We start from the raw sequence: 21,279 nt of genomic DNA on the forward strand, positions 1-21,279 counted from the left end.
GTTAATTCTCAAATCTCTATCAGCTGGGAACCTAGCATTCAGAATACCTAAATTTTAGGGGGCACCTGAATCAAACCTCCGCATATGGTGTATTTAGAAAATGTTCCATGTGCTCCTGAAAAGAATGTATATTTTGCGGCATTTCGATGAAATGTCCTGTATGTATCTGTTAGGTGCATTTGTTCAATGACCTGTTTATTTTTTGTCAGGGTAGTCTTTCAATTGATGAGAGTGGGGTGTTGAAGTCACTCACTACCACTGTGTTTGGTGTTAACTATGACCTTAGTTCTAATAGTGTTTATTTGATGAAGTTGGGAGCCCCCATGTTAGGTGCATATATGTTTAGGATTATAATGTCCTCCTGTTGGAGTATGTCTTTAATCAATATAAAGTGACCTTCCTTATCTTTCCTAACTAATGTTGGCCTGAAGTCTACCTTGTCAGATATTAGGATAGTGACCCCTGCTTGCTTACTAGGCATATTTACTTGAAACACCTTTTTCCAACCTTTCACCCTAAGATAGTGTTGATCCTTTGTAGAAACGTGAATTTCTTGGAGGCAACAAATTGAAGGATCCTGCTTTTTAACCCAGTCTGTAAACCTGTGTCTTTTGTTTGGGGCAGTGAGGCCATTGATATTAAGAGTTATTATTGAGAGGTATGTATTTATTTTTACCATTTTTCTTGTTTTGTAGTTCTTACAGTTTTACCTTTGCTGTCTTGTATTAACTAGTATGTGAATATGGTTTATTTTTTCCAGGTTCCTTATATGTGTGCTTTTCTTTCTCTTCATCATGGAGGATCCTGTCAAGTATTTTCTGTAGAACTTGTTTTGTCTTCAAATATTCCTTTAGCCTGCTTTTGTTGTGGAATGTCCTTATTTCTCTGTCTATTTGAATGAATAACTTTGCAGGATAAAGTAACCTTGGTTTACTTTCAGGACTTGGAGTACATCATTCCAAGCCCTCTGGCTTTTAAAATTTGTGTTGAGTAATCTGCTGTGATCCTGATGGGCTTGCCTTTGTATGTAACTTGATTTTTCTCTCAAACTGCCTTCACTGTATTTTCTTTGGTTTGTATATTTGGTCGTTTAATTATAATATGGCAAGGAGAGGTTCTTTCCAGGTTTTGTCTGTTTGGTGTTCTAGAGACTTCCTGTATCTGCATTGGCATCTCTTTCCCAATTTTGGGAAAGTTTTCTTCCATGATTTTGTTGAAAACGCCTACTATGCTTTGGAGTGAAATTCTTCTCCTACTATACCCTGAATTCTTTTTTTTTTTTTTCTTCAAAGTAGGGTTTCACTCTGGTTCAGGCTGACCTGGAATTCACTGTGTAGTCTCAGGGTGGCCTTGAACTCTTGGTGATTCCCCTACCTCTGCCTCCTGAGTGCTGGGATTAAATGTGTGTGCCACCATGCCCAGCTACACCCTGAATGCTTATTTTTTTTTGTTCATTTTTATTTATTTATTTGAGAATGACAGACAGAGACAGAAAGAGGCAGATGGAGACAGAAAATGGGCACGCCAGGGCCTTCAGCCACTGCAAATGAACTCCAGATGTGTGCGCCCCTTTTGCATTTGGCTAATGTGGGTCCTGGGGAATTGAGCCTCGAACCGGGGTCCTTAGGCTTCACAGGCAAGCACTTAACCGCTAAGCCATCTCTCCAGCCCTACACCCTGAATTCTTATGTTTGATCTTTTCATAGTGTCCTGAATATCTTGAAATTCCCATTCATACTTTCCTATTAGTTTGTCTTTCTCCTTGTTGGACTGTATTAGATCTGCCACCTGGTCTTCTAGTTTAGATCTTCTGTCCTCTCCTTCATCCATTCTACTGGTGAGATTTTCTACAGAGTTTTTTTTTTTATTTCACTGACTGTGTTCTTCATTGCTAGTATTTCTGACTGGTTTTTCTTTATTATTTCTATTTCCTTATTTATGTCTTATATTGATCTCCTTATTTCATTAAATTGGTTTCCTGTCTTCTTTGATTCCTTTGATTTCCTCTTTAATTTCTTTGAACATATTTATGATAATTCTTTTGAAATTTTTTCTCAGGCATTTCCTCTCAATCAGCCTTACTGGAGGCCATTTCTGATGAATTAATAGTTTTTGGTGGATTTATATTGTCTTGATCTTTTGTGTTTCTTGTATTACAGTGTATATATTTTTGCATCTTGGATTAATTTAATGCTTGGATTTTCTAATTATCTGCAGTATTATTAGATGTATCAATAAATCTGATATTATATATCTTCAGGGTAGGAGCTTAAGGTGCTAGGTGTGGCTCTTAAGTCTGTCTAATAGAGTAACCACAAAAGTGACCCTAGGTGTTGGGTTTGTCTGCTATGAGAGTATTCAAGTATGCTGAGAACAAAATACATGCAAATTCTAAAATTTAACTAAACAATGTACACATCCAATGAAAAACAGTCCACAGTATTTATTCAAGTGTTGGTATTAGGACATCCAGATCCTCTAACAAAGTCACAGTCCCTAAGGATGTGTGGTGCCTCACAGCTTTAATCCTGTCAGCTGGGAGGCTAAGATTTCTGGTCTGTAGAGGGTTCCAAGTCAGCTTGTGACCAAGTGAAGCCCTTCCCCAATGGATGACAAAAGAGGAAACAAAGGTACTATAAGTCCGGAAGCAACAAATGACACGACAAGACCAAAATATAGCTTATTTAAGAATGGCAAATCCTGCTGTCCATCAGATTTAACATATAATTTACCCTGACATGGAAGGAGCAATTCTCACTTCCGATTCAAGCCTACATATCAGGCTTATTTAGCAGGTACTGACCTGGTGTAATCCCAGTTACCTGTTTGGATGATTTTGGTCTCAATTATGCTGTATGCCTGATTGGGTCCCTCTTTGCTGTGCTGTGGGCTCAGGTAGGTTGGTTGGGTTGCTGGGTCATTTCTCTGATTTCCTGTGCCAGGTGCTGCGTAGGTGAGCTCCCTTCCCCAGGTCTCTACTGCTTGCTGGCTAGCACTGGCAGTGGGAGAGGGGCAGCTGTGGATGGTGGCTGACGTTCTTCCGCTGGTCCTCATGACCCTCTTCCTCTCAAGCTGCTTCATTGGTCCCTGCTGTCCTCTCTTCATGTTTCTTGAGTTTTTAAGAAGGCTATTGTGAGTGGAGAATCTCCTCACCTGGATCTTCCTGCAGCTCAGGCCGAACCTTGTGGCTGTGGCCAATTGGCCCTGATGCTGCCACTGTTGGATTCAATTCTGCCTGCCTCTATGTTCTCTAGATGTTCTGAATCTCTTCTACTTCTCTGCTGCAGTTGATAATTTCTTATACACTTCACTTTTTAGTAGAAGAGTGTATTTTTCTGGTTGTTTTTTTTTTGGGGGGTGGCTTTTTCTCCCCTAGGCTGCTTTGGCGTCATTCCTATGCCACCATCTTAACTGGAAGCCCCATTTCTCATTTTTTTAATGTTTTTTTTTAAATTTTGTTTATTTTTATTTATTTATTTGAGAGCAACAGACAGAGGGAAAAAGAGGCAGAGAGAGAGAGAGAGAGAGAGAGAGAGAGAGAGAGAGAGAGAGAGAGAGAATGGGTGCACCAGGGCCTCCAGCCACTGGAAACGAACTCCAGACATTGTTGCCCGCTTGTGCATCTGCCTTACGTGGGTCCTGGGGAATCGAGCCTCCAACAAGGGTCCTCAGGCTTCACAGGCAAGCGCTTAACCACTAAGCCATCTCTCCAGCCCCCATTTCTCATTTTTGACATGGGAACATTTGCTCTTTGCTATCATGTGTTGAAAATATGTATCATATTTTGATATTTCAGGGCTCACAGTTAAAAGATTATCTTGCATCTCAGATGAAACTTCGGACTTTTGAAGTGTTGGGACTGGTAGAGTTTATGGTGATTTTTTTTTTTTTTTTTTTTTTTTTGGTTTTTCAAGGCAGGGTCTCACTCTAGCTCAGGCTGACCTGGAATTCACTATGGAGTCTCAGGGTGGCCTCGAACTCACGGTGATCCTCCTACCTCTGCCTCCCAAGTGCTGGGATTAAAGGTGTGCGCCACCACGCCCGGCTGAGTTTATGGAGATTTTTAAGTAGAACAGAATGCATTTTGCATCATGTGATGGCCATGAGTCTATGGGGGCCAGGGAGAGAATGTGGTAGTTTGAATGCTAAATGTCCCCATGTTTCTGATGAAGCCTCACACTGGATTACCCAGCTGTTATAGTCTTTGGGAGATGGAAATTTGCTGATAGAGGTGGTGAACTTTGGGGTATTTTAGTCTAGCCTGGTTGGGTGTTCAAATCTACCTCACTCAGACTACTTCCTTCATGTGATGTCACTTCTTAAGCTTTCTGCTTAGACCTGTCATAAAACTTCCCCTCAAGACTGCAAGCCAAAATAAACCCTATCCTCCAAGTGAGCTGCTTCTTGTCAGCTGCTTTCCCCAATGAGAAGATAACTGCTACAATAGTCCAGAATCAATTTTCCCTAGTTCCTCTAGTGTACTTTGTCATTGTAAACAAAATTCCTGACCAAAAGCAACTTAAGGAAGGAAAGGATTATACTTTTAAATATTTATTTTTATGTATATGAATGTGTATATGATGGTGATATGTATGTTTGTATGGGTTCCTGTGTGCCATTACATGTATATGGAAATCAGTCCCAGGGTGTCAGTCCTCTCCTTTCACCTTGTTTGAAATAAAGTTTTTCCTGTTTTTGCTCCTAAATAGGCCAGGCTACCTGGCCCTGACAGCTTCAGTATTTTCTTGAGTCTTCCTATTACTGTAAGGGCTGGAATTACAGACATGTGTGCCACTTTTGCATCCATCTTTTATAGGTGCTAGAGATCCAAACTCTGGTTAGCATGCTTGCAGAACAAGCACTTTTTTAGAGAGAGCAAGAGAGAGACAGAGAGAGGAGAGATAGAGAATGCCATGGCCTCAGCCACTGCAACCAAACTCCATACACTTGCACCACCTAGTGGGCATGTGTGACCTTGCACTTACCTCACCTTTGTACATCTGGCTAACATGGGATCTGGAGTGTAGAACATGAGTTCTTAGGCTTTGCATGCAATTACCTTAACCACTAAGCCAAGAACAAGAACTTTGAAACATTGAACCCTCTCCCCAGCCCCGGAAAAAGGGTTATTTTGGCCTCCTGTTTTATGGGGATACATTCCAACATGGTAGGGAAGGCATGGCAGTGGGAGCAAAAGGATGGCCTGGTCACATTGGCAGCAGGAAGAGAGAACAAACAGGAAGTGGGGCTGGGCTATAAAACCTCAAGGCTTTCTTCCATCAGTGACCTACTTTCTCTAGCAAGGCTCCACCTCCTAAAGGTTCTACAACCTTCTCAGGCTGTGCCACCAGCTGAGGGCCAAGTATTCAAACTCATAAGTCTATGTGGAACATTTTATATTCAAACCATAATATTCCTCCACTAACCCCCATAGGCTTGTAGCCATCTCTGATACAAAATACATTCAGTCCAACTTTAAAAATCCAGTTAGTCTTTAATAATTCCTCTACTGTTCAAAAGTCTAAAGTCCAAAGTCTCTTCTGAGATCCAAGACAATCTCTTAACTGGGACCCCACATAAAACCAAATACAAATTACACACTTCTAACATACAGTGGCATAGAGTAAACATTCCCTTTCCAAAAAGGAGAAATGGGTGTATAATAAGGACAAAATGGACCAAAGCAAAACTGAAAATTAGTATGGCAAACACCAAATCCTATTGTTCCATGTCTAGTATCTGGGACTCAAAATGAAATTGTCTTGGATTCCAATGGCTTGAGTAGCCCTGTCCCTCCAGCTCTGTTGCCTATAGTACACATAACTTCTCCCATGGACTGACTCCACTCTGAGCCTATAGCTTTTCATAGCAAATATCTCATTATCCTGGCATCTTCAACATCCTGAGGTCTCCACTAAAACTTAAGTTTCATCTTCACATTCCATGTAGTGGCCTCTTGGAGCTTCTGTCCCTGCTGTATATTGTCTGGCCTTAGCAGATTTCTGGAACCATGATAAAATATCCCATGATGCCCATAATCTTGCATCTTTTAAAAGATTCTTTTTTTATTATTTTGTTTGCAAGTGGAGAGAGCAAGAGAATGAAATTGGGTATACCAGGGCTTCTTGCCACTGCAAATGAAAGCCAGATGCATGTGCTACTTTGTGCATCTGGTTGTACTTGGGTACTGGGAAATCGAACCCAGGCAGTTTGACTTTGCAAGCAAGTACCTTCAATTGCTGAGTCATCTCTTCAGATCCAGTCTTGCATTTTCCATATCTGTACCATATAGACAATATTGCCAAGTTCTGCTGCCAGCTCAGGATGAAGCCTGGCTCTCTTGCATGACAGTTGCAGCCTATATACGCCTTGTAGGCTTATCTTGGCCATTGCTTTCCAGGAGAAGGAAACCTTCAGCATTCACCCTTTAGGACTTTCCTTCCAAAAGAATGTACATGCTTATAAGCTGGAGCCTTCAATTGGTGGGGACTTTCTTGTCTTCAGGGCATCTTTTCTATTGTCCCAGTACAGTGCAGAAGGCTTCTCTTCAGTGATGATAATCTCCTTTAACAATTATAGCTGCTTTGTCAGCTATAGTCTTCTTGTCCTGGACTTTGTACTTGTTTACATCTCTTTCCTTGCCAAACTTCATATTCAATATCTTTGTGCTCTGCCTGGTGTTCTGTCACTGTGGATCTGAATATAATCAATCAACAGAAGTCATGCCACCACTGGAATGCTGGGATATCTTGATATTTCCTCTGCTAAATAAATTGGACCTTCACCTTTAAATTCAACTTCACTCAAGTTCTCAGGACATGGAAAGAATGCTCCTAGTTTGTGAGAACACACGAGCTGCCTCTACCTAGTTCCTGATAGAGTCCTTGTTTCCATTTGAAACCTCATGAACTCAAGCCTGTACTGCGAGTGTTTCCTCAGCATTCCTTTCTTCCAAACTGCCACCAGAAGGGCCAGTTAAACTGTTTACATTATTCATTGACTTTTCTGGCCCAAAGTTTCAAACTCTTCCACATTTTCCCCAAACCAATGCCAAAGGCTCATGGACCACATTTATATGGGATTTTGGGTCGAGGAGGGGGTATTACATTCCATAAAGAGGCAGATTTCAGTCCCAGGGACCCCAACATTTGAGTCCTTATCTAAGTTAGCAAAGAAATAAAAACAAAGACTCCAAAAAGGGTAAATTATGAATTATGAGGTTTATTTTAGAGAAAGTTAGGGACCATGGGGAAGGCTAGCAGGAATCCTCAAACCAAAAAAGTGATTCTTCTTACCAACCAGGCTGGGAAGGTTGAGGAAAGATAGAGAAAATCTTCACATCTCTGTGGAACAAGCCTCTGGAGAAGGCACATACACATGTGGAAAGCAAAGCAGGAGAGCCAAGATACAAGGTCCCTCTGATAAGAGATCAGAAGGATTAAGAGATAGTAAAGGGCTCATAACTTAAAAACAGATCATACACGTAACAAAGTGAAAAAGCACCTAAAAACAAGGCAGGAAATTGCCTGGACAAGAAGAAATCCTCTTCCTTCCTATCCAGGCTGAGAAGGGGGAGAGCTAACCAGTGGGGGTCAGGAAGCAACAACTAGGAGAGTGATGAGAGCCAGGAGATTCATTCCAGGTCCAAAAGGATGAATTTCATCGTCAAACTCAGGTGTATAATGGAGAGACCTGATTGGCTTATAGGCTTAAGATGCTGACTCAGGAGGGGGTCAGCCCACAAGCGTGCTAATGAAGAAACAGGAAGCTGTCACTGAGGAATTACTTTTTGCCATCTTGGATCAGACCTGGGTTCCAGACCTTGCAGGGTAGGGAAGGTGACATCCATGTTCTCCTTGGGCCTCTGACCCTTGCTGATTACCTATAAAAAAAGTTATCTTGCTCCAGTTCTTCCTTCAACATGATCAGTTTTCTTACAGCAACATCCCCACTTCTCAGTTCCAACTTTTCTCTATTAGTTATGTCGATGTCGTGCTGCTATTATCAAATACCTGGCCAGAAGCACCTTAAGGAAGACAAGGGGTTTATTTCATCTTAAAGTTCTGAGGGGATACATTCCTTCATGGTGGGGAAGGCATTGTAGTAATAGGAGTAGAAAGCAAAGCTGGTCACATAGGGAGGTAGGAAGCAGAGAGCAAATAAGTGGGACTGGGCTATAAACCTTGATGCCCACCCACAGTGGGCTCCTTCCTCCAGCAAGGATCCACCTCCTAAGATTCTACAACCTTCCCAAATAGTGCCATCAGCTGAGGACCAAGTGTTCAAACGCATGACTTTTTGGGAGACATTATACATTCAAACTATAATACCTAGTAATGTGCTTTCCTTAAATAACATAAACTTTTTAGAGCTAAGTGAATAGTTATAAAGCAAACACCATTGCAAATCATCATCTAAAATTTAAAAAGAGGGGCTGGTGAGATGGTTTAGTGGTTAAGTGCTTGTGTGTAAAGCCTAAGGACCACAGTTCGAGGCTTGATTCCCCAATACCCATGTAAGCCAGATGCATAAAGTGGCACATGCATCTGGAGTTTGTTTGCAGTGGCTGGAGGTCCTGATGTGCCCATTCTCTCTGTCACTCTCAAGTAAATAAATAAAAATAAACAAAGAAAAATGAAAAAGAAATGGAACTTGGGCTGGGGAGATGGCTGAGTGGACACTTGCTTGTAAATTCTGCTGGCCCAGGTTTAGTTACCCAATACCCACATAAAGCCAGATGCACAAACTTGTCATGCATCTGGAGTTGATTTGCAGCAGCAAGAGGCCCTAGTACACCCATTCATTCTCCCTCTCTCTTTCTTCCTCCTCCCTCTCTCCCCTTGCAAATAGATGAAAACATGTTAACGAAAAAGATATGGAATTTGCCATCTCTCAACCCACCCCTCCAAAATAGCTGCTATTCTGACTCTTCTTGTTTTTCTTTTTTCTTTTGAGACAAGCTCTCACTATGTAGCCCAGGCTGCCCTAGCCCTTGCTATGTAGCTCAAGTTGGCCCTGAATTTGCAGCCTCTTGCCTCTGTCTCTCAACTGCTGAGATTTCCTGGCTGCTACCTTCCATGCTGCCACCTTTATTGTCTTTATAGCCTTATCACTGAAGTATTTGTCCTGTCATTGTCACTTCAGCCTTGCTCAGTACTTTTTTAACTTTATTTTTATTTATTTATTTATTTGAGAGAGAGACAAAGAGGCAGAAAGAGAGAGAGGGAGAGAGAGAATGGGTGTGCCAGGGCCTCCAGCCACTGCAAACAAACTCCAGACGCATGTACCCCCTTGTGCATCTGGCTAACATGGGCCTTGGGGAATCAAACCAAGGTCCTATGGCTTTACAGGCAAACACGTTAACCGCTAAGCCATCTCTCCAGCCCTTGCTCAGTACTTTTGTGTTTTATTACCTTTAATGAACTCTTCTTTTTTGTTTTTTGGCTTTTTGAAGTAGGGTCTTGCTCTAGTCCCAGCTGGCCTTGAGCGCACAGAGATCCTCTTACCTCTGGCTCTGGAGTGCTGGAATTAAAGGTATGCACCACCATGCTGACTTCTTTTAAGTCTCTACTCTAGAGGTCCCCCTCTAGTCTTTGTATTTTCCTATTACTTTAAGTCTGTTAAAAGAACCTAGCACGTATAGAGCTTCTACCAGCATAGGTTTTATTGCTTTTACACTTGATGGTATAATTGCCATGTTCATATCATCTGCAAATGGGTAGCTGGGCCCAGAGGCAGTGTGGACTGCTCGTGTTGATCATTTGGCAAGGCTATAGGTCTGTGTAGGCACATAAATAAGCCTGGTTTGTTATGCTTTCTTTTGTTTTTGAGTCTTCCTATGTAGTACTGGCCATCCACAAAGTCATGATGTCCTACTTCAGTCTCTAGAGTGCTAGATCACAGGTGTGCATCACCATACTTGGCTGTTTCCTTATTTTGATGAAAATAGAAGTTTTTCATGTGATTGACTATCAGTGTTCTCCATGATAGTTTTTACTCCTTTAGTCTAGGCACTTAATAAGAGCATGGTCTATTTATTGGTTGCATATTGTTAATCTGATACCCTTTCAGAATAACCCTGTCTTTCCTGTGTGAGGAAGGCATCTGGAGCCCTATTTGTCCTGTGTGTTTTTATCAACAAAATAAATTAAAGTGAGGTACTGAAGTGAGATGGGGGAGGTGGATTCTAGTGTCTGCCCTTCCTCAGTGGGTATCCTGGTGTCATGCGAAATCCTTAGATGGTATACTGGAAAATAGCCAGTGAAAGCCTCCTACTACAAGGGGAATTTTGGGTTTCTTTGTTCAGTGTCTTATGTAGCCCAGGGTGGTCTGGGTCAAAGAGGGGCAAGTCTCAAGAATACATATAGCCATTTAACCCTTACAGGTTTCCACATGTAAGTTATAATAAAACAAGGAATTCAACTTTTGTGTGTGGCTTCCCACTGAGCAACATATCTAACTTTCCTGGGAATATAGTTGACATTTCAAGGCAAGACCCATCCCCCATCCCTAGCTGACATTCTTAACTACAGTCACTTTAACCCTGACCAAATATGTCCTTTGTAAAAACATTCCATGGGAGTTAGTTATATAATTGGGTTTTGGTATGTTAACACCATGCCTGCCCTTTTAACTGTGTGTAAAGATAAATAAAAACGCATGGTTCTGAAGAAAAAAAAAAAAAAAGAATAGTCCTAGCCTAAGGTCTGAGTATCAGAGCTGTAAACTAATTGCATATTGGCATGGCTGTCAGTCCTTAGGGTCACAGATGGTGCCTTTTTTTTTTTTTTTTTTTCCTTGAGATTGTCTTACACTCGAAGCTGAACTCAAACTTGCTGCAGTCCTTCTGCCTCAGCCTCTCGCTGGCCGGGATACAGATGTGAACCACCATAGCCAGATCCACAGATAGCTGGCTCTCTTGGAGTTGTCTTATAAGTAGTTAAATACAACCCTGTGTTCTCAGTAAATGTCATATTTTTTCACTAGGTTTTTAAAATAAGCAACAGTTTACTTTTAAAGGATTATAGAATGATTGTTAAATGCCAGCAATAATTACTTAAAGGACAGGAAAACACAGAAACATGAACCTGTACCCAACATGAAAGCTGAGCTTTTAGTAGTTTTATTCAGGCCCTTGCTGGCTCAGCAGGAAAACACAAGGGAAGCAGCCGCCACCCTGAGTAAACATGCTCTGCTTTCTCTTCCTCCATTCCAGATTCCTCAGCTCTATAAACACATGAACCCAGCTAAAGTCAGTTATGCCATCTTAAAATATTTACCTTTGAAATAAGCCAGTCATAGCAGGACAAAGACTGCATGTCTCCACTTACATGAAGTATCTCAAGTACTCAGACTCATAGCAGCAAAGAATAGAATGGTGGTTCCCAGGAGTCCCGGGGAGGGAGAAGAGGGCAGTTGCTAATTGATAAGTGGAAAGTTTCAGTCAAACAAGCTGGTAAGTTCTGGAGATCTGTTGTGCAACTTTGTGCTTTTAGGTGACAATGCTATAGGACACATTTCAATTCTGTTAAGGACTAAAAGTGCTGCTCAGTGGTAGAACACTTGTCTAGCATGTGTGAGGCCAAAACAGGGAAAATATGTTAAGAGGATAGATCTTAGCTTGACTGTTCTTACTACTGGAAGATTTAAAAGAAAGCTAAGGGCTGGGGAAATGGCTTAGCGGTTAAGGTATTTGCCTGCGAAGCCTACGGACCCGGGTTCAATTCCCCAGGATCCACATAAGCCAGTTGCACAAGGGGGCACATGCATCTGGAGTTCACTTGCAGTGGCTAGAGGTCCTGGCATGCTCATTCTCTGTTTCTCTGTATCTGTCTCTCCCCTCCCCCAAATAAATAAATAAAATAAGACAATTAAGACAGTGTGGTAAATTTTCCACAAAGCTAAAGTTCTCCTGAATTTGTACCTTTTCTACTTTCTTTTTTTTTAAATTTATTTATTTATTTGAGAGTGACAGACACAGAGAGAAAGACAGATAGAGGGAGAGAGAGAATGGGTGCGCCAGGGCTTCCAGCCTCTGCAAACGAACTCCAGACGCGTGCACCCCCTTGTGCATCTGGCTAACGTGGGACCTGGGGAACCGAGCCTTGAACCGGGGTCCTTAGGCTTCACAGGCAAGCGCTTAACCGCTAAGCCATCTCTCCAGCCCTTTTCTACTTTCTAAAAGTATAAGAAATAGAAGTACTAGGCAATGATTTTTTTTCCTATTTTTAAAAACATCATTACTTAGAAATTCTGCATGTATGCTGTGAGATCATCTCTTAAGAAAAGTATATACTTTGGGGCCCAGAAAAAAATACCCTGACAATCATTTTACCCTGGTGGGTAAGAGGGTAGATTTGAGCAGAATTACCTGTTTCTTGTCTAATACTGCCTCATTCCAGCCTTGAAATCTTAAGTTACTCTGGCACTCTGAGAGATAGGGAATCATATCTCCTGGTGCTGTTGGGGAGGAGTAATGAGTTATCCATGTGCAGAACATATAAAATAGATGCTTAGTGACACATGATAGCCATCAGGCTACTCATGGCAAACTGCACAATTTTGTGCCCACTACTGATAAAAAAAAATGGAATCATGGGCTTATACCCCATAGTCAAGGGTCCTTATATCATTATTTTAGTTTCCTATTGGTACTGAAACAAATGACTACAAATTTCCAGGCTGAAAGCAATACAGATCTTTGCTCAGTAGGTCAGAAGTCCAATCCTAAATCAAGGTGTCAGCATGGTTGCATTCCTTTCTGGAGGCCCTACAGCAGAACTTCCTGCTCATTGAGGTTGTTGACAGAATTCAATTCCTTGCAGTTGTAAACCAAGGTCTGTTCGCTGGCTGGCAGCTGAGGCTGACCCAGCTTCTGAAGGCCTTGACTAACATTCCTCTTTCTTCATTTTTAAGCCAGCAACCACAGGCCAAGTCTTTTTCAAGTTCCCTGTCTATGACCTGTTTGTTCTTCCTTCTTCTTAATCTCTGTTAACTCATAAAATTCAGTTGAGCCCATCCATATAATCCAAGGTAATCCCCCCTGTTTAAAGGTTAACTGATTAGCAGTCTTAATTCTAATGTAGTCTTCATCCCTCATTGCCTTATAAAGTAGCACAGTCACAGGTTTGGGAATTGGGAAACAGATATCTTTGGGGGCCACTATTTTGTCTGTCACATTTTAGTGAGCTAGAATTTTATTGAGGTATTTATCAGGTCACTTATCTTTACTTTTTCATTTATTTGTTTAATAGTTTTTTGGTGGTTTTTCATATTAGCATACAGAGTAAGTATATTTCATTATGGCATTTTCACACATTGTTCTTGTTGATCCTTCATGTCTCTCTCCTCATCCTGCCTCTGCTCCCCACCCCCACTTCTCTTCCTCTCTCTAGTATTCCCGCTTCTGCTTTCCTGTCATATGCATTCTATTACTCTCTCCCCTCTCTGTTAAGATGTCGTTTTCCCCTCATGTGATCCACTTTCTAGTTTTATGATTTACACCTACACCCGCACATGTATACACACACATACATACAATGTAAAATTTAGGATCTGCATATGAGAGAACACATGTGGTATTTGTCTTTCTTAGTCTGGCTTATTTTATTTAACAATGATATCCATTTGCATTCCTTTTCCTGCAAATGTCATGATATCATTTTTCTTTATGGCCAAATATGTTATTTACTACATTTTCTTCATCCACTCATTTGTTATCAAAAGAATAATTAAGAGCCTGGGGAGATGGCTCAGTGGTTAAAGGCACTTGCCTGCAAATGCTGCCGGCCTGGGTTTGATAACCCAATACTCAAGTAAAGCCAGATGCACAAAGTGGTATAAACATCTACAGTTTGTTTGCAGCAGCAAGAGGCCCTGGTATGCCTGTTCTCAAATAAATAGTTAAATAAAGAACATTTTAAAAAATCAAGTGACATCATGTAGTATTTACATTCATTGAGCTTAGTCCTAAAGGCTATATGTTCTTTGCTCAGAAAGAATCTGTAAGGTAGATTCTGTTATTCTATTATTATCATCCCCACGTTACAAGTAAAGAGCCTGCATTTTTAAAATATAGTTATGTACAGTGTTTATACAGCCATGTTGGTACCATCATCCACCCTGTCCTCCCCCCTCCGAAGATACCCTCCTCATTGGAGAATGTGGATCGTGCATTGTGGGGGTAGGGTAGCCATTAGTTATGGGGAAGAGGCAATGTCTCTGTGCATAATGTCCCAACATGTGGCTCTACAATTTTTCTGCCCCCCCCCCTTCTGTGAATTTCCTTGAACCATGTTAGGTTCGTTAGGAACTTGCATTTTATTTTTATTTTTTTTAATTTATTTATTTGAGAGCGACAGACACAGAGAGAAAGACAGATAGAGGGAGAGAGAGAGAATGGGTGCGCCAGGGCTTCCAGCCTCTGCAAACGAACTCCAGACGCGTGCGCCCCCTTGTGCATCTGGCTAACGTGGGACCTGGGGAACCGAGCCTCGAACCGGGGTCCTTAGGCTTCACAGGCAAGCACTTAACCGCTAAGCCATCTCTCCAGCCCATAGGAACTTGCATTTTAAAGGAGTTAAATAAATTATGAAAAAGTTCCTCCGACATTTTAGTAGGCTGCTATACCTTCAGTGTTTGGCTAACTGTATTACTTCTCATCACTATAACTAAGTGTCTGGCAAGGAGCAACTTTAGGGCTGGGGAGATGTCTCAGTAGTTAAAGGTACTTGCTTGGAAAGCATACTGGCCCAGGTTCTATTCTGCAGTACCCATGTAAAACCAGACGCACAAAATAGCACATGCATCTGGAGTTGTTTGCAGCGACAAGCTGTCCTGGGTGTGCCCATACACGCATATTCATTTCTCTCTCTTTCTCTCATAAATAACTAAAAAATATTTAAAAGGAGCAACTTTACAGAAGAAAAGTGTTTTTTTTGCTAATGGTGAGGAAGGTATGGTGACAGAAGCGGCTCAGATATGACTTCACCTCCTCACACCTCAGCAGAACAAGAAGCAGAGAGCTGATGCTACACTTCTCTGTCTACTTTCTTTTTATTTTTTTCCTTTAATTCAGTCCAGAACCACAACCCATGGGATGGCACCACCCCAATTCAAGGTGGGTGTTCCCACCTCATTTAAACCTCTCTGAAAATGACCTCATAGGTACATCCAGAAGTATGTCTCCTGTAGGATTCCAAATCCAGTCAATTGACAATGAAGATAAATTACTGCCAGTCTCCCTTCACATGGCAGTACGTAACAATTAGGAATCATTGCTTTCATTCAAAAAATGTTTCAGTTTTGTTGTTAACAGAAAGTGTTATTCGTGTTCATGGACATTGTGAGAAAATAAATTAAACCAAAACTAGATATGTATTAAAAATAGATTATAAGTAAAATGATTGTTAAAAACTTATTTCTTTATTTTTGAGTTGTTACAAACTTTCAAAAAATAAAACTTATTGCCGGGCGTGGTGGCACACGCCTTTAATCCCAGCACTTGGGAGGCAGAGGTAGGAGGATCACTGTGAGTTCGAGGCCACCCTGAGACACCATAGTGAATTCCAGGTCAGCCTGGGCTAGACTGAGACCCTACCTCGAAAAAGAAAAATAAATAAATAAATAAATAAAATAAAAAATAAAACTTGGGGTCTGAGGTGATGTCTTTGCAGGTAAGAGCACTTACTGTGCAAGCATGAAGACCTGACTTCATTTCCCAGCCTTCATATAAAAAGCTGGGTATATATACAACCTATCACACATACTACATATATACCTTTTTTTTAATTGTAAAAATGTGGGCTGGAGAGATGGCCTAGCAGTTAAGGTACTTGCCCACAGAGCCTAAGGACCCAGGTTTGATTCCCTAATACTCTTGTAAAGCCAGATGCCTAGATGGCACATGCATCTGGAGTTTGTTTGCAGTGACTAGAAGCCCTGGTGTGCCCATTCTCTCTCTTTCTCTCTACCTCTTTTTCTTTTTTTCTCTCTCTGAAATAAGTGAATAAATGAATAAAATATTTTAAAAATACTGTAAAGTGCAAGCATTTTTTTGCTTAGGCTAAATCACAAACTGCCCATTGAAGTGAGAATGTTATCTTCTGTGAGATCATGGTGCTATTTGCCTACAGAGCTCTAATTTGTAATATGGTAGGTAAGTGGGGTCCAATATTTTTTTAGTGACGTATTTGTTTTATTATGTTATATGATATGGAACGAAATAGGAAAATACTGTTAGCAACAGAGCCATTTTTCTGAACCAGAAGAATGTTTTGTCTGCTTATTTTCTTATTGTTTGAGAGGTTTATAAATAAATTGAGAGGTGTATAAATTTGTCACACTTTTTTGTTTGTGTGGTGTGGTGTGTATGTCTGGTGGTGTGGTGCGTCCCATATGCTCACCTGCCCAGGTGGGGTATCAGAACATTGAGCATTAAGCTTTGGCTTGGTCTTTTGAACTTTAGTCTGTATTGATTCTATAGCTTGTGAGGCTCCAATAATTCTTAGGTCTGCTCCGCTGTGAGACTGGGGTTACAGGTGCACATGGCCATATCCATCTGTTTACATGGGATCTGGCAATTCAAATTCTAGCTGTCTCAAGCCCTCTTGGACCCCCTCAGGCCCTCATGCTTATGCAGGAAATGCACTTAATCACTGAGCCTTCTCTCCAGCCCTCATCTAATTTTTTGAGGTAGACATAGGTAGTAGAATAATAGTAGAATATCTAAGACTATCATTTCATGTACTTGGAAGGTGTTAACTTAATTGAGATGTAACTAGGTAGGGAACCAGGCAGGGAAAACATTGTTTTCATGGCAGACTCAGTAGTTAACCATGGTTATAGCCCTTGCTTTCATAAGCTTCTTATCTCTTATTCTTCATGCATCACACACTCAAACTTTATCTTTTGGAGACATGGTCTTTACATGTAGTCCAGATGGATCTTGAACTGACATTCTTCCTGCTTCTACCTCTGACTTGCTGGAATTACAGGTGTGTGCCACCATGCCCAGCCCCAAACATTTTTTTTTATCCTCATCAGATCTCTAAGTTTCATTCTAGCAAATGTCTTTAACCACTGTGCCATCTCTCCAGCTTGTCTAGTCCGTTCTATTTGTTTATTCAACAACTATTTCAATACTACATGCTAGGATGTCCCAGGATAGTATGTCCTCATGAAGACTATAGGTTAACAAAGGACTTAAATATGAAGGAAATAGTGGTACAAATCAGAAAGAGCATGGGTATAATACAAGTGAACAAAAGGCCTTAGCCTAAATTGAAGGACCCAAGGTATAAAGAAAATGTTAAGCAAAGGATGATTATCTTTAGCCAAGTAAAAACTGGGATTGACCATTCAAGGACAAGGGATATATTTTTGGAAAAGTCATGTCCTCAGAAGCAGATTGGGAAGTTTAATAACAGCAGAAAAGCTGCTGGGACTGTGGTGAGCTGTGTGTATTCACATGTGTGCGCATATGGGAGCAGGGTGGAGAGTGACTCTGGAGGAGGAAGACATGGTGCACTGATGCTGGCTCCTGTAAGAGCTCTGATCAGATCCGCAAGTAGGCTTCTGAATTGTATATTGATCCACCAAGCAATGTATTGTTCCTCAGAACACATCTTTGGCATTGTTCCCCAGAGCACATCATTAAGTGGATGTGAAATGTAGATATGTATATATACATATATACATATATATATATGATATATATATATCATCCAAACTAGGGCTCTCTTAAAATGAGAGAGCACACTAATACTAATATTGGTGCAGTGGACATAAAGTGGTTCATAGCAACAGTTCTCAGTTACGCCAGTAAGCCTTAAAACTGTAGAAGCCATGCTGTGTGATGACAGGGTCAATCACGTGTTCCTGCCTTCTCATCTTATCCCCTCTTCACCCGTGAACACCACTGAGAGGACCACCAGGAGCACATGCACAAAGGCCAGCTCACAGAAGCATAGCCCCATGGTCTGCCTAGCCATAGCCTAGAGTTATTCAGGCTGCCAGCTTATGATGTCAAGCAGGTCTTAGTAATATTATGTCAGAATCACAGTTTAAAAAAAAATATATTTATTTATTTATTTATTTGAGAGAGTGAGACAGATATAGGGAAAATGGGCATGCCAGGTCTCCAGCTGCTGCAAACGAACTCCAGATGCATGTGCCACCTTGTGTCCTTTGGCTTTGCAGGCAAGCACCTTAACCACTAAACCATCTCCCCAGCCCTCAGAATCACAGTTTTAAAAATATGTAAAGGAATCTGGGCATGGTGGCACACACCTTTAATCCCAGCACTTGGGAGGCAGAGGTAGGAGAATTGCTGTGAGTTCGAGGCCAGCCTGGGATTACAGAATGAGTTCCAGATCAGCCTAGTCTAGAGGGAGACCTCAGAAAAAAATAATAAAAATTAATAAAGAAATCATATATAGGAAAGGAAGACCACAACTATATTAGCAAGTGGACTTTTCCTACTAGAAACTTTCCTACACAAATTCTCATGGATGGCATGACTTAGTTATATATTTATGGATGGTGGCCAGACAGAACCGGTGTGGTCCAGTTTAAATTTCTTCCAGAGTATGCATGCTTGGTCCCTATGGTGCGTAATGACAATAAGCCTTCCTCTAGGTATCAAGCCTATTAACAGTGACAGTGACATTACTTCATAAATCTAAGAAATATTTTCACTATTGATTCACTTTCTTTTTGATAGAAACAACTGTTTGGGCTGAATCAATATAAGAAAGATTCATAGAGCTTTATTTCCTGCTCTTTGTGCCTAATTCACTTTCTACAACAGGATCCTCAGGGATCAGTATTAATACCTTCAGTTTATAGAGAAAAGGATCACTTCTAAGCCTTTTGGCTAAGATCAAGTGTACAGAGATATGGATCACTCTGTATTATGACCATATTTAATGTCTTCACCTGCAAACCCAGCTGAGAATTTGAGATTTGTCTTCCTGGGCCTTTCTTTGACTTTTCACCCCACATCGTTAATAAAGTGGTCCTCCATCCCCCCAAAATAATAAATTTAATGTTTATATTCAGCCAAATACTGAAGATACTTTGAGATATTTCACTATTTCTTTTCAAACTACATTACAACTCTCAATTTTGTTTTATAAGGCAGGAAACGTGAAGAATTCACCATCTGGAAATAAATAGAAAACTCCATGCTCTGCCCATTTTAATCAGGTAAAGAACAAGAAAGCTGGTGGCTTTTTTGGTTTGTTTGGTTGGTGGGGGTTTTTTTTTTTTTTTTTGAGGTAGGGTCTCGCTCTAGCCCAGGCTTACTTGGAATTCACTATGTATTCTCAGGGTGGCCTTGAACTCCCATGTGCCATGGCTTACTTGTGTTTGCTCCTGAGAAGCACCTGGGCTTTGAAGACAAGCTAAAACCAGACAGATGCCAGTTTTCTTTTGATCTTATATTTGCTTCACTATTTGTTTTCATATATATTTGGATATTCACTTATCAAGTACCTGCTAAGTATTAAACACTAATTAAAATTTTGTGAATATATTAGAATTATATGATAGCTCTTGTAATTTCCTGGTAATTAAAAGGTGACAAGGAATTTTTTTAAAAATAGCCAAGTATTCAGCTATAGGAAAATAATTAAATTGTAGTATATCCATAGAGATATATACTGTTTCAATAATATTTAACAGTATGGGAACATGTACACAGTTTTTGTGGTACTATGGATTAAACCCATAACCTCACATGTGCTATGTATATGCATCTATACCACTGAACTACATCCCTAGCCTTGGTTTTTCTTTTTCTTTTTCAGACAGAGTTTTACTAAGTTGGCCAGGCTGGCCTTGAATTTGTGATAATCTAACCTCATCCTCCCAAGTAGTGGGGATTTAGGCCTGCATCATCAGGCCCAGCCACAATTATTAGTAAACAGGGAAAACATGTCACATGATAGATGCTTTGTTATGCTAAGTGATAGGGCTTTACATTTTCTGCAATAAATACAAATTTTCTTTTACAGTATATATATATATATATTTGTTGTTGTTGCACTGGGGATGTAACCCAGACCTTGCACATGCCACTGTGCTAAAACTCAAGTTAATATGATCAGAAAACTTCTTAAGGCTAGAGAGATGGCTCAGTGGTTAAAGGCACTTTCTTGCAAAGCCTGCTGCACCAGGTTCAATTCCACAGTATCCATGTAAAGCCAGACACACAAAGCAGCACATGCTTCTGGAGTTCATATACACTGGCAGGAGGCTGGTGCACCCATTCTTTCCCCTTCTCTTTCTCTCTCCCCCTCTAATTAATAAATAAAAATATTTATGAAAAAAAATGTAGATGAAAAATTTTTTAAAGATGTTATATTTACTGTGTGTCATAGCTACTATTTAAAATTCATGAAACTCCTAAGTTTAAGGTTTTCATTTCTAAAGCAACTTTCATATTTTTAGAGAGCCAGAGTTATTTAGCTTAGAAGTTGAGAGACTAACTAACTCAACGACCACCCTCAAACAGAGCCCCCTTTTACACTGCCGCTGATAGGAAACACCTCATAAGGCAGCTGTTTTCACAGTTCTGAGTTTTAGGAAGCCATTTCTTATAGTAAGCAAAAGATGTCTCCTTGTGACTCCTCCACAATTTTCCTGATCCTGCTTGAGGGGTCACAGAGAGCAAAACCAGTTCCTCTTTCACATTTATAGTAACCCAATGTCAGTAGCTCTCAGGGATTATACAAACAATTTACCAAATTACCCATGGATCTTGTTAAAAAGCAGCAGCCCCTAGGCATCCCTGGGTAGTGGAGCAAGATGTACCAGTAGAAGGAAGACTAGAGGGGGAAGAGCTAGAGAACAGCATGTCCTCTAGAGACGTTACACTGAATATGATTATATTTCTCTACTGTGACAATGAGATATAATATAGAAAAAGTAGGCAAATGTCCATTTCAGTTTTCAGAGGTATTCCGGATCAGAGTTTAACTTTCTGAATAAACAATTTTGATTTCCTGATTTGTTTAGATCTTTATTGGAATTTTTTTTTCTTTGTTCAAGATAGGGTCTTATTCTAGCCCAGGCTGACCTGGAATTCACTGTGTAGTCCCAGGCTTGCCTCGAACTCATGGCAATCCTTCTACCTTAGTCTCCCAAGTGCTAGGATTAAAGGCTGGAGGTATGTTGTATGTGTATGTTAGCTGTAAAATATGTTAAATAATTTTATTGGTGTTACCTGGGATAAAGCCTAGGATTTTAAAAATATATTTATTTATTTACTTATTTAAG

The 21,279-nt window shown here is 40.6% G+C and overlaps 1 protein-coding gene across 3 annotated transcripts in view; it reads left to right on the top strand.

The window, feature by feature from the left end:
* Positions 1 to 21,279, top strand: part of Apoo (apolipoprotein O) — a 104,103-nt gene that overhangs the window by 79,503 nt on the left and 3,321 nt on the right. For all 3 annotated transcript variants that reach the window (XM_045140459.1, XM_045140460.1, XM_045140461.1), the window contains exon 8: positions 19,138 to 19,206. In XM_045140459.1, coding sequence (XP_044996394.1) covers positions 19,138 to 19,176 — 39 coding nt within the window. In that variant the 3' untranslated portion in view covers positions 19,177 to 19,206. The remainder of the gene's footprint in view (positions 1 to 19,137; positions 19,207 to 21,279) is intronic.

This window comes from Jaculus jaculus, chromosome X (assembly GCF_020740685.1).
Source record: "Jaculus jaculus isolate mJacJac1 chromosome X, mJacJac1.mat.Y.cur, whole genome shotgun sequence".
Lineage (NCBI taxonomy): Eukaryota > Metazoa > Chordata > Mammalia > Rodentia > Dipodidae > Jaculus > Jaculus jaculus.